At 48.2% G+C, this 14081-nt stretch overlaps 1 protein-coding gene across 1 annotated transcript in view; it reads right to left on the reverse strand.

Annotated features, from left to right (window-relative positions):
- Positions 1-14081, reverse strand: part of ARID4A (AT-rich interaction domain 4A) — a 98777-nt gene that overhangs the window by 64471 nt on the left and 20225 nt on the right. The window contains exons 6-10 of the mRNA XM_077323977.1: positions 12258-12337; positions 12073-12167; positions 11083-11215; positions 7997-8076; positions 4172-4248 (exon numbers count right to left, since the gene is read on the reverse strand). Of these exons, the coding sequence (XP_077180092.1) occupies positions 4172-4248; positions 7997-8076; positions 11083-11215; positions 12073-12167; positions 12258-12337 (465 nt within the window). The remainder of the gene's footprint in view (positions 1-4171; positions 4249-7996; positions 8077-11082; positions 11216-12072; positions 12168-12257; positions 12338-14081) is intronic.

Below are 14081 nucleotides of genomic sequence, written 5' to 3' on the forward strand. Positions count from 1 at the left end.
TATTAAAAATTAATTAACTCCCACCAATTCGGGAAACCCTTCCAGGGCTGTCGAGAAACCCCAGGGTTTCACAGAACCCTGGCTGAAAAAGCCTTACATAGAGGAATGCTATCATCAAATTATATATATATATATATATTATATAAAGCTATAAAAAGCTAGTGTGCCGTCAAGCCACATCCTTCTCATGGCGACTCCATGAAGTTCCGCCTCGTGGGATTTTGAAGGCAAGAGATGAGCAAAGATGACATGACACGGCCTTCCTCTTAATAGCAGCCCTGGCCTCCCTTGGTAATATCCCATCCAAGTGCTAAGCTCCTGGGCTCAGTCAAGATCAGGCTAGTCTGAACTATGAAAGTTATTAGAGTTGAGTTATACGAAGTCAGCAGTGCCTGTTCTCCAAGATTTCCAGCAAAGTTGAACGGCTTCCAATGGGATTCTGGAGACTTCCAGGTCACAAACGGATGCTGTCTCCAATCAATAAAAAGATTTGGAACATGCTGGGCAGGAGGTTTGCTTCACCTTTAACTGAAAGGAGAACTTTTCGGTTGCCGGTGGAACAAACAGACTTTGACCCCAGAAACTCATGCCATGATTTGAGAGAGCCAGCTTGGTGCGGTGGTTAAGAGCAGCAGTTTCTAATTTGGAGAAAGTAGGGTTTGATTACCCTCTCCTCGTCCACAAGCAGCCATCTGGGCGACCTCAGGCTAGTCACAGCCCAGGTAGAGCTGTTCTCACAGAGCAGTCCTGTCAGAGCTCCCAGAGACCCACCTCCCCTCACAGGGCGACTGTTGTGGGGAGAGGGAGAGATGGTGATTGGAAGCTGCTCTGAGATGCCTTCGGGCTGTGAAAAGCGGGGTATAAATACCAACTCTTCTTTTTCCTAAGTGTATTCACAAGGGCCACAAAAACTCGCCATTATTCTTCAAGATGGGTAGCCATGCTAGTCTGTCTGCGGCAGCAAAACAGAGCGAGAGCCCAACAGCTCCTTCAAAACCAGCAAGATTTGTGGCCGTGCAAGATCTTTTGTAAGTCACGAAAGTCCATACACCACCACACATTTTGTTCCTTTGGAACTCTCGCTCTTTTCTGCTGCTTTGTTATTTTTTTGTGATGCTTCAAGCAGTCTTTGGGGTCGCTGGATTCAGCATCAGGAAGAGGTGAGATGCACATCAGCCCTCTAAGAACAGGGTTAGTCAACCTGTGGTCCTCCAGATGTCAATGGACTACAATTCCCATGAGCCCCTGCCAGCGTTCGCTGGCAGGGGCTCCTGGGAATTGTAGTCCATGGACATCTGGAGGACCACAGGTTGACTAACCCTGCTCTAAAGGTAAAGGTATCCCCTGTGCAAACACCGAGTCATGTCTGACCCTTGGGGTGACGCCCTCCAGTGTTTTCATGGCAGACTCAATACGGGGTGGTTTGCCAGTGCCTTCCCCAGTCATTGCCGTTTACCCCCCAGCAAGCTGGGTACTCATTTTACCGACCTCGGAAGGATGGAAGGCTGAGTCAACCTTGAGCCGGCTGCTGGGATCGAACTCCCAACCTCATGGGCAGAGCTTTCAGACGGCTGCCTTACCCCTCTGCGCCACAAGAGGCTCAGACCCCTGCTCTAGAATACTTTTAATCCAAGAAAAACCCAGAGTTCACAAAGGCAAGCTTGCACTCGCCAAGTCTGGCAGCCAGGGTGCTCAATGCACCGCAAGCAAGAGCCTTCCCAATATGCCCCTGTGGCCAATGGCCAGCATGACTTCATCAGCACTTACATGCGGCTGCAAGTAAACTGAGAGCAACACCCCTTTCCTGAACATTCCTTCTCCTAAAACAGGGGTAGTCAAACTGCGGCCCTCCAGATGTCCATGGACTACAATTCCCAGAAGCCCCCTCCCAGCATTCGCTGGCAGGGTCTCCTGGGAATTGTAGTCCATGGACATCTGGAGGGCCGCAGTTTGACTACCCCTGTCCTAAAAGTATAATAATTTTTGGACTCTGAAAACCTTGAGGATATGAATTGACAGGATGACCAGGCGACAGACTAAAGCTTATTAAGTGAATGGACAAATTCTCTTCGAGGAGGAGTGGGCTGTGGCGACTTCCTTCCTGACCGCTCCAAGATGCCCCCCTTCCTTGGGTGACAGAAGCGATTAGGTGTTTTGGAAACACAGAATGCAAAACTGTGCTTTCTGGTTCTGCTTCTTGTCTACTGAGCTCCAGACAGATGAACGCACTATCTCGATCTACCCTGCAAGGCTGTTGTGTGGATGCTCCCCCCCCCCGCAACCCCGTGAAAGGGTCACTCGACACCCCCAGGTTGAGAACCACTGCTCTACAAGGATACCTATGTTTTTGGGATGCCCCTGCTTTTATAAATCTATGTACCCTACTCTCACCTGTTATGTCAAAACAGGCATTCCTTTAGATGGAGCAGGGCCTAACTGTGGTGCATTCACGTAAACAAATCCCTCAAATGCACTTGCCCACCAGAAAATATATGACAGGGGTGGAGAAGATTTGGACTAAGGTTGAGCGCTTCAGCGCGGCTTGGCCGCCTTGGTGATCACCGAAGCCTGAGGCCTTGGGCATGGGTGATTGTGGAGGCAGCCGAACCGCCCCGAAGCGCTCAACCCTAAACAGAAACAGGGGAAGGGGATGGATGTTTGGGTTGCCAGCCTTCAGGTATCGATGGGAGTTCTCCCAGAATTACAACTGATCTCCACACTACAGAGATCGGTTCTCCTGTACAAAATGATGGTTTTGGACACTATGGCATTGTAACTTGCTGAGACTCCTTCCCCTGGCTCTGTCCCCAAACCTCCGGGAATTTCCCAGTAGTTATGATAGTTTGCAGCATAGTTTTCTTTAATAGGAGACTAGACAAATTTGTGAAGGACCCTCAGTGGCTACTAGTCATGATGACTAAAAAGAACCTCCATGTTCAGAAGCAGTCAACCTGTAATCCCAGAGCCAGGAGGCGACATCAGAGGAAGGCCTCGGCCTCTCTGCCCTGGTGTTGGCCCTCCAGAGGAACTGGCTGGCCCCTGTGTGAGGCAGGAGGCTGGACTGGATGGACCCCTGGTCTGACCCAGCAGAGCTCTTCTGATGTTCTTAGGAAGGCCTCGGCCTCTCTGCCCTGTTGCTGGCCCTCCAGAGGAACTGGCTCTCTACTATGTGAGATGAGATGCTGACCTAGATGGACTACTGGACTGATCCAGCAGGGCTCTTCTGGTGTTCTTAAGGGTGCTTAAGATTTTCCAAACACAGTATTTCTGCTGCAATCCATGCCACCTCAAAAAACCTTGAACATTTCACAGGCCTGCTTTCTGCTGTGAATGCAACATGGATTTTGAATCTGGCAGAGAAAAAAGGGGCACAGAAGCAAATTCCAATAGACAATCAGCAAACAAATGGATCATATTTGATTTTAAGACGATGAAAAATACTTCTATCCCTCCTTTGTCACATGGCAGAACTTGATGGCTAAGGCCCAAAGTGGAGAAGCAGTAGGCTTCTCCACTACAGCTCCAGTTTAAATCACCTAAATTTTTTTTCTATGAAAAAGGGGCTGTCAATGTTTTCTTAGGCACATTTTGTCTGATCTTTAGCTGGTCCACAGAGACTAGAGAGCTGTCAGGAGGAGAGGCGTTCTTTCCCCCTGCACTATGGCCAGGCCTGATCTGGGAAACATGTTTTCTCAGTCTGCAAGTATGAAGATCTATGTTAGCTGGTCATGGAGGGAAGCTAGAATCATAGAGTTGGAAGGGGCCATACAGGCCATCTAGTCCAACCCCCTGCTCAACGCAGGATCAGCCCAAAGCATCCTAAAGCATCCAAGAAAAGTGTGCATCCAACCTTTGCTCGAAGACTGCCAGTGACAGTCTTGCCTTCTTGGTCAGGGAACAGAACCAGACAAAAAACCAACTAAAAACCTGTGCCAAAATCAACGGGATTAACAGCATGGGCTCAAGGTGTTACAACCGCTTGGAGCAAGTCCCCTGGAAATTAATTATCCTAATTCTTAGGGCTGAATGGCCAATCCTGTTATTAGACAGGCGATAACTATTGCAATGTCAAACCTATTATCATGTCTCCCGGTAAAGCTACAACAAAGCTACCATGTTGCTCAGCTCATTATTTTCTTAGTCATCCAAAGGATAATTGTCAATTTTTTACCTTTTCTAGAAGACAGCTCGGATTTCGGAACGTTTAGGATGTCTAATTCCTCAGTGTCCTTCCTTGCTACCGAGTAGCTGAAAGAGAATTGTTGTGATACGTTATAACTTGGCTGGCTTTCTACCCTGCTAAATATCTTTCCCCAGAGCCAGCTGTTATAAAAACACTGGCTTTGCTTGTAACGAATGCACATCGACAGTGGCAAATCCCATTCTTAATCCGCTCTCCCCTCCCAAGTATTTCTGTGTTCAAATAGAAATTTGGTTGAGACGGAGCGACCGGCAACATCTACAGGGTCCCTGCTCCCTCCCTTCCAAAGAAATCCACCCATGTGTTCTGCTCTGGACCTGTTCACATTGTTTAGTGTTAATATTATTATTGCTGAATGAAAGCTGTTATGTAAACTATGTACCTTTTCTACGTTTTATGTAAACCGCCCTGAGCCTCAGGGGAGGGCGGTATATAAATCCATCAATCAGTCAGGTTTTTGGAACCAGGGCTTTGTGAATGAAACCCTGGGGTTTCTTGACAGCCTTGGAGGGGTTTCCCGAATGGGTAGGCGTTAATTCGTTTTTAATACATTTTATCAGGTGATATGACCACATGGTCATATCATTGACACACCCACCCCCTCCCAAAATAGCCAATAATAGTCCTGGAGGGGGTGGGAAGGGGAGGGGCCTGGGTGGGTGTGTCCACAGCTCAGCTTCCCAGCCATATTCAACAGGACCTTGCTTCTCCTGGCGTTTCTCGAAGCCAGAAGAATGTTTTGGGGGTTTTCTCAAGGGTAAGAAAGTTGAGAAACCTGGTTTGAATTAAGCAAAGCTCAAAACCTTGCATGCTTGAGAGATTTACCTGCAACCCAAATTGTAGTGCAAATTTAAAGGGTTAGATCCCATGAGTCCGAGAGTGGATCCTTGCGGGGAAGGATATTTCCCCCACCCTCATCTTTACAGGCCACTGTAAGCTGCTTTGAGCCTCCTTTGGGTAGAGAAAAGCGGCATATAAGAACCAACTCTTCTTCTTCTTCAGTAATCTCAGGGCTCTCTCAGCCTCACCCACCTCACAGGGTGTCTGTTGTGGGGAGAGGAAAGGGAAGGCGACTGTAAGCTGATTTGAGACTCCTTCAGGTAGAGAAAAGTGGTATATAAGAACCAACTCTTCTTCAGTGATATCAGGGCTCTCTCAGCCTCACCTCCTTCACAGGGTGTCTGTTGTGGGGAGAGGAAAGGGAAGGCGACTGTAAGCCGCTTTGAGCCTCCTTCGGGTAGAGAAAAGCGGCATATAAGAACCAACTCTTCTTCTTCTTCAGTAATCTCAGGGCTCTCTCAGCCTCATCTCCCTCACAGGGTTTCTGTTGTGGGGAGAGGAAAGGGAAGGCGACTGTAAGCCGCTTTGAGCCTCCTTCGGGTAGAGAAAAGCGGCATATAAGAACCAACTCTTCTTCTTCTTCAGTAATCTCAGGGCTCTCTCAGCCTCATCTCCCTCACAGGGTGTCTGTTGTGGGGAGAGGAAAGGGAAGGCGACTGTAAGCCGCTTTGAGACTCCTTTGGGTAGAGAAAAGCTGCATATAAGAACCAACTCTTCTTCTTCTTCAGGAATATCAGGGCTCTCTCCGCCTCCCCTCCCTCATAGGATCCCCTTGGGGGGACAGGAAGGGAAGGAGATTGTAAGCCGCTTTGAGACTCCTTCTGGTAGAGAAAAGCAAACCTTGTTCTACAGCTGTAATGATCAAAGCCTATGTATTTTAGCATCCTTTTAAACTACTAGTGGTGTAACAGGAGTCGTGGCAGCATACGGCACACACACAACTGGATTTGAGTTTCTGATTTCACTGTTTTTGTGCAAAAGGGTTACGACAAGAGCTAAGGGCGCTGGAAACAGAGAGCAAATGTTTGCTCAGCTGATTTCTGGTTGGACAAGTCACTGGCTCTCAGCCAGATTTCCCAGCCTGCAAGTTGGGGAAACGGCAAACCCTTTGCAAGGGCTGATTGGTCGTGACGGGTGTAGCCCAGGAAACCACCCTGCCCTTGAAAACCCCTCAAACATTAGAAGTATTAGATTCTATATATATATTATGTGTGTGCTAAAAATCATTAAATTGGCACCCAGAACACATTAGTATGTGATCTGGGTGACAATTTAATGATTTTTAACACACACATATATATAGATTCTTACTCAAGCCAAATCCAGGATTTCTGCCAGATATGAAATATGAACCACACTCCTGCGGAGTTCACTTATAGTCCCAAATGATTAAGCGTCAGGCGGGCGTATTAAGGAGGCAGGTTTTTAAAATAAACTCAGCATAAATCAGGCAAATTTAGTTCATTCACTGAAGCAATCTCAAGTTAAGGCATCTTCAAGTATTTAAAACGGCTACTTCGGCGGCCGAAGCACAGAACCCTAATTTCAATCCCCTGCCCCTTTCATTTGGCCCACATCCATGATACTGGAGAACTCTGACCGGACTGCTCTGTGAGAATAGCACTATCAGGACTCTGACTAGCCCGAGGTCACCCAGCGGGTTGTATGTGGAAGAGGAGCAGCGGAATCAAACCCATTGTGCCAGATTAGAACCTGTTGCCCTTAGCCACTACACCAAGCTCTCAGTTGATTCTTGTTCTCAATAACCAAAGTTTCCCACTAAGTTAATGCACAGTGGTGATGAATCCGGTAACCGCCATCCAGTGGCAAGCCAACTGGCAGAAACCCTGCAGGTTTCAGAAGACAAGAGGTGATCAGGGGGTTTCTGCTTCTGTACAGCAGCTCTGGATTTCCTTGGTGGTGGTTTTCCATCCAACCACACATAATTAGGCGTTGCTTCCTAGATCTGACTAGACAGGGCAAGGGGTGGCCAAACTGTAGCACTCTAGATGTCCATGGACATTCCTATGAGCCGGCACATGCTGGCAAGGGCTCATGGGAATGGTAGTCCATGGACATCTGGAGAGCCACAGCTTGTCCTGCGATTGAACTACCCTGGGCCGTGACAGTCAGCCAGTCAGGGGAAGTGGTATGCATTACGCCTGCCTGAGATGATCTTCAGAGCTACCTATTAAAGCCCGTTGTGATCTCTGGAGAGCCAGCGTGGTATCGTGGCTAAAAAGTGGTGGACTCTAATCTGGAGAACCAGGCTTGATTCCTCGCTCCTCCCCATGCAGAGCTTGGCCACTGCCTGCCACCATACAGTGACTGTGGACATCCTCAGCCTTCTCCGATCCAAGTAACAACCAAGGCAGACTCTGCTTAGCTTCCAAGACGTGATGTGATTTAGCCAGCCTGAGCCATCAAAGTAAGGAAATCCTGTCTTGAGGATTTGCCGATAAATTCCATTAATTAATTCCTCCTTAACCAGAAAAAAAGTTGGCAGAATTCTGTACTGACAGCCAGCTTGGCGGAGGGGTTAAGAGCAGCGGGCGGACTCTAAGCTGGAGAACTGGGTTTGATTCTCCACTCCTCCATATGCAGCCAGCTGAATAACCTTAGCCAGTCCCAGAGCAGTCCTCGCAGAGCGGTTCTCTCAGAGCCCTCTTAGCGCCACCTCCCTCACAGGGTGTCTGTTGTGGGGAGAGGAAGGGAATGGTGATTGTAAGCCGCTTTGGGATTCCTTTGGGTAGTGAAAAGTGGGGTATAAAAAAACAACAACAACTTTCATCTCTTCTTTTTGAACACATCAGGAAAAATATACTGGGAATTTAACAATAGCCTTTTTCTATGTTTTATGACAGTCAGTTGATTCTGCAGCACCACTGCAACCCACACCAAAACTCAATAACGGACAGGGTGGAAGGCCAAACCTTTTTCCTTTTTCTTACTCACAATTTGGAATCTGCAAAAGACCGAACCAAGCACTGGTCCTTCTTCACCGCTATCTCGTCGCTGCAGCTAGGGGACAAGACCTGAAACGTCAAAGCATCACACTGAGGATTTGGTTCCCGCCTTGAAAGAGTCGACTTGCACAAGTGTTTCTGGCTTTTATGGCAAACAGCAATTAAATTCTCAGCAGGGGGAAAACGAACGGCTGTGCGAGGGGGGCAAAAGAATCCTCTCCCTCTCGTACCAAAACTCAGGAGCACCAGGAAAATTCAGTTAGCAGATTGACAGAGGAACAAGCAGCAATGCATCTCACAGTGAGTAATGTACTTATTGCCATAAAATACAGCGATGGTCCCACTTTTAGTTGGCTTAAAGCAAGGGTCAATGCAAAACCAAAAAAGGGAACAGAAACTCAACCTGGAGAAAGTCAGGAACTCAAAAGTTGAGCTGCAAAACCATGTTAAAACAATCTAAAAATTATTACAAACATTTATTAAAGTGCACCGATAATATATTAAAAACAAGGTAAAAACAACACGTATCTGACTGCACCTGAAGCACAGGCTAAACGTGTTTTGACCCACAGGGGTCTTCCTCAGCTGTCAATATATACTGTCCATTGCTCTCTTGCCTAAAAACAAATCATCAAGTTTTGCTGGGTGGTCAAGAGAAATCTGTTTGGGGTTGCCCCAACCAATGTTTCTAAAGCGTTTCTTTTTGGAGCACACCTCCTAAGACAGGGGTAGTCAACCTGTGGTCCTCCAGATGTTGATGGACTACAATTCCCATGAGCCCCTGCCAGCATTTGCTGGCAGGGGCTCATGGGAATTGTAGTCCATCGACATCTGGAGGACCACAGGTTGACTACCCCTGTCCTAAGATATGTATTGTCTAGGACTCTCAGCTATTGTCTTATTCTGCATCAAGAGTACGTTTCATGTGTGTCAGAAAACATTGGTTGGGGATACCCCAAACAGATTTCGCTTGACCACCCAGCAAAACTTTAGTACTTGTTTTTAGACAACAGAGCAATGGACAGTAAATCTTGATCACTGGGGAAAGACCCATGTGGGTCGAAACGCATTTGGCCTGTTCTTCATGTGCAGTTAGATATGTGTTGTTTTGAACGTATTATTGCTGCACTTTAATAAATATTTGTAATAATTTTTTAATATTGACTTAAGGGTTCCCAACCTGGTGCCCGTGGGTCACCTACTGACATCTTTCTGGGCACCTGTCAAAACTTTTTAGAAAGTGGGTGGATTCCGACGGGGCTTTTGCCCTGCAAGGCTTCTGACTGGTCACTGCAGATTTGATTGACAGTGGGGTTTTGAAAACGTCGCTTTGGTGGTGGCAGCTGCCGACACGGCAAAAAGATCTTCGCTTTGCGACCGAAGGAAAACCGCAGTAGCTGTTTGGTGACTGGCTCCGCCTCCTCTGGCAGCCATTTTGTGGTAGCGCCTACCGCCCTGTGTCAGAATTCCAGAGGTGCCTGCTGGTTGAAAAAGGGGAGCCTTGGTTCAAAAGAAAGCATGGGATCTGTTAGCAATTGAGACTGCTTAACAGAAGCTCCATGCAGAGAGGAGTGGTCTTCCTGAATCCCCAATGCTGGTGAGAGACCACAACCAGTCTCCTGTGCCCTGTCCATGAAGAAACAGATGTCATTGGGCCAATCACTGGAAAACAGAACCCAGGGCTAAGTGGCCTGACCAGGCAAGAAAGGTTCTATTCAGCAGCAAAGAAAGCCACGGTTTGTTGTTCCAGGGACAACCTGGGAAGTCCTTCAAGCTTACTCACTGCTCTTTCTGTGCAGCTGAGATCACACACACTTCCACGCTCCCCTCAAAAAACCCAGTTTGGGGTAACTTCCAAAACAGCTGTAATTTGGGAGAGGAATCTGGAAGGCTTTGATATCCAAGCTGAGTGTGGAGAAGGAGGGAGTGTGAGGGCTCGAAGAGCCCCAACTTAACCCTGACTTTGTAACGACATCTGAACACACTCATAAGTTCTTAATGCATCATGTTTACCGCTGCAAATGAAAAGAAAGCAAGACAACTGCCATCGTGAAACTCCCTTACCGATGTCTACACTTGAAGCCCAAATCTAAAACCATATTATATTTAAAAAAGAGCTACTAAATTACATAGTGGTTTATTACTACACTGAAACATGCAAAGCAGTTGAAGACCATCAGACTTTTGCAAGCTTTGGTATCTGCATCTTGAACTCGGAAGTCCAGACTATTGTAGAATCATAGAATCATACAGTTGGAAGGGGCCATACAGGCCATAGAATCATAGAATCATAGAGTTGGAAGGGGCCAGACAGGCCATCTAGTCCAACCCCCTGCTCAACGCAGGATCAGCCCTAAGCATCCTAAAGCACATTGTCACAGCTCCTGCCCTTCTTTCCGGCCTACATGAGGCAGAACCACCACAGTTGTAGTAAAGGTGGGGAGAGGGAGCAAAAGGAGGGCTAAGGATGCAGGAAGTGATGTCACTTCCGGGAGCAAGGTAGGGGTCATGTGGCCAGCTGACATCACTTCCGGGGCTCCTAGAAGTCTGAAAAATCATTTCAGGGGCTCCCCCACAGTCAAAAGGTTGGAAAAGGCTGACATACACGGCTGGTTTTAAAGACACACGCAAGCTTCCTTTTCTTATGGCATAATATCTTGACTCTATAATCTGGGTCTCCTAACCATCCCCAAAGCTCCTCCCCTTTCCTGCCCATTCTACCACCTAGGACACTTTATATCAAAAGAGGGACATCGTCACAACACAGAAAAAGGATCTCCAGGAACTGCTCAAGTGACTTGTGACATTCCTCACTGTTACCTGCCTATCGCCTTGGAATTTATGACAGTCACACGATGCCACAAGAAAAGCCCCAAACATACGTTTATTTCCCCGAAGGGGCAGGTAGAAGCAATTGCCTTTTTAAATATTAATTTCAATCTTGAAAGACTGCCGGGGATATTTTTTAAAAACTCTGAACCAAACTCTAGGCCCTGACGGAGTCCAAAAGATTGAAAATGCGTCTTGTAGGTTGAGCACGCTCCGCAATGAACTCCTTGCACATTTCCTACTTACCAAAGCCGGATACCAGTCTGCCTTGTCGGGGTCAGACGTCACGCTGACAACCTTGCCGAGTAATTCGTCGTTCAGGCGCCTTTTATCCTCATCTTCCTCTTCGCTGCTTTCCTCTTCTTTTTCATCTTCGTTGCTAGAGGATTAAGCACACAGCGACTTAGGCAGCCTGAGCGTGGAGATAACAGCCAGACAGAACATACCCTCTGTTGCCCGTACTTCGCTTTGGGGCTCAAAATGTCAGGAGCACTTTCTCTGTAGCTGTCATTGGGGAAAGGGGGCTTCACACAAAGCCAAACACAGCCTACTAAAGTATCTGATGCTTCCAAGTCAGAAGGATGCCTCTGTCAAGGCTAGAAACAACCATCCTCAGATCTTTCACTACTACCCCATGTACTATAGCGGGGTGGGGGAGGCAGCAAATAGTGGCTCCCCAGATGACCATGGACTACACTTCCTAGGAACTCTTCCGCTGCATTGGGGGGGGGGGACTTCAAACAAAGCCAAACACAGAGTACTGAAGTGTCTGATGCTTACAAGGCAGAAGGATGCCTCTGTCATTCTTGGTTCTTATATGCCGCTTTTCTCTACCCGAGGGAGGCTCAAAGTGGCTTCCAGTTGCCTTCCCTTTCCTCTCCCCACAACAGACACCCTGTGAGGGAGGGGAGGCTGAGAGAGCCCTGAGATTACTGAAGAAGAAGAAGAGTTGTTTCTTATATGCCGCTTTTCTCTACCTGAAGGAATCTCAAAGCAGCTTAGATTCGCCTTCCCTTTCCTCTCCCCACAACAGACACCCTGTGGGGTGGGTGAGGCTGAGAGAGCCCTGATATTCTTGCTCAATCAGAGCAGTTTTCCCAGTATTGTGGTGAGCCCAAGGTCACCCAGCTGGCTGCATGTGGGGGAGTGCAGAATGAAACCCGGCTCACCAGATTAGAAGTTTGCACTCCTAAACACTACACTACAGAGTCCAAAATGGTGTCAACAAAAACTCACACAGGAAGAGAGGATCTCCTTCCGCGGTTGGATTTTTTCCCAATCACTGGTGTTCCAAAGTGCTCTGGATTGGTCAATGGCAGCTGATCCAGGGTCTAGGGGAGGAAGAGGAGATAAAGCGTTTGCTACTTTTCCAGTCCCAGAAGAAAGCAGCAACCGTAGAGTTTTAGACTGACCGTCCCTACCTCACTTTCTGCAAAGTGCCTCTCCCCTTTCAAACACAACGACGTCCGTCTTAACGTCCTCTCGTCACCATCGTCGAAAACTAAGAAGGACCAGACAATAAATGTTATGCACAAAAAGCAAGGCGTTAATATTTATAAAGTTAGCCAAATGGCTGGTTTGCCACCATGAATCATTCACATAACAAACAGGATTCCTTTAGAGAGGTACCTTCCGTTTGCTTCTCCACTGAACTTCAAGAGTGGCAGAACAGACCACCGGATCAGAGTTGGAAGGGTCCCTCCAGGACATCTAGTCCCACCCCCAGCTCAGTGCAGGATCAGCCTCAAGCATCCAGGAGAAGGATCTGTCCATCTGCTGCTTGAAGACGGCCAGTGAGGGGGAGCTCCCCACCTCCTTAGGCAGCCCATTCCCCTGCTGAACTAGACTCATGGAATCCTAGAGTGGGAAGGGGCCATGCAGGCCATCTAGTCCCACCCCCTGCTCAGTGTAGGATCAGCCTCAAGCATCCAGGAGAAGGATCTGTCCATCTGCTGCTTGAAGACGGCCAGTGAGGGGGAGCTCCCCACCTCCTTAGGCAGCCCCTTCCACTGCTGAACTAGACTCATGGAATCCTAGAGTGGGAAGGGGCCATGCAGGCCATCTAGTCCCACCCCCTGCTCAGTGCAGGATCAGCCTCAAACATCCAGGAGAAGGATCTGTCCATCTGCTGCTTGAAGACGGCCAGTGAGGGGGAGCTCCCCATCTCCTTAAGCAGCCCCTTCCACTGCTGAACTAGACTCCTAGAATCCTAGAGTGGGAAGGGGCCATGCAGGCCATCTAGTCCCACCCCCTGCTCAGTGCAGGATCAGCCTCAGGCATCCAGAAGGATCTGTCCAGCCACTGCTTGAAGATGGCCAGTGAGGGGGAGTTCCCCACCTCCTTAGGCAGCCCCTTCCATTGCAGAACTAGACTCCTAGAATCCTAGAGTGGGAAGGGGCCATCCAGGCCATCCAGTCCCACCCCCTGCTCAGTGCAGGATCAGCCCAAAGCATCCAGGAGAAGGATCTGTCCAGCCGCTGCTTGAAGACGGCCAGTGAGGGGGAGCTCCCCACCTCCTTAGGCAGCCCCTTCCACTGCTGAACTAGACTCCTAGAATCTTAGAGTGGGAAGGGGCCATCCAGGCCATCCAGTCCCCCCCCCCTGCTCAGTGCAGGATCAGCCCAAAGCATCCAGGAGAAGGAACTGTCTAGCTGCTGCTTCAAGACTGCCAGTGATGGGGACCAATATCAAAACAGTCTGCCATGTGGATTTAAAAGTAGTTCCAGGTCTGTTGCCCTCTTTTCTCAACCCTGCCTGTTTTATTTCCTGCAGAAGACCCCACACTTGGCTCAGAGAATCTCTTGTGGTTCGCACCGTCTCCTAGTGCCGTTTGGACATGACCAAATACATCTTTTAGTAATTACACTGTTGAAACAGCAAATTTGTTAGCATGAAATATACAAATAATTTTCAATTTTTTTGAGGGGGTAATGACTACGTCCTGCCTTCAAAATGTCTACAAGTTTTACATCTCCAGTTGTAAACTCCAGAATTAACCACTTGAATGGGAAAAGTATTAACCAAGGACCCCTGCAGCATCCAACAAAAGAGGGGAAAAGGTCAAAAGCTCACTCTCCCTCCAGTGAAAACACCAGTAGAAGAAAGATTGGTGCCTTTGCCCTTAAGATTCTGTCTTGCCATTCTAGAAGAACAGTTGGTTCTTATATGCTGCTTTTCTCTTCCAGAAGGCTCAAAGCGGCTTCCAATCGCCTTCCCTTTCCTCTCCCCACAACAGACCCCCTGTG

Source organism: Paroedura picta, chromosome 2 (assembly GCF_049243985.1).
Source record: "Paroedura picta isolate Pp20150507F chromosome 2, Ppicta_v3.0, whole genome shotgun sequence".
Lineage (NCBI taxonomy): Eukaryota > Metazoa > Chordata > Lepidosauria > Squamata > Gekkonidae > Paroedura > Paroedura picta.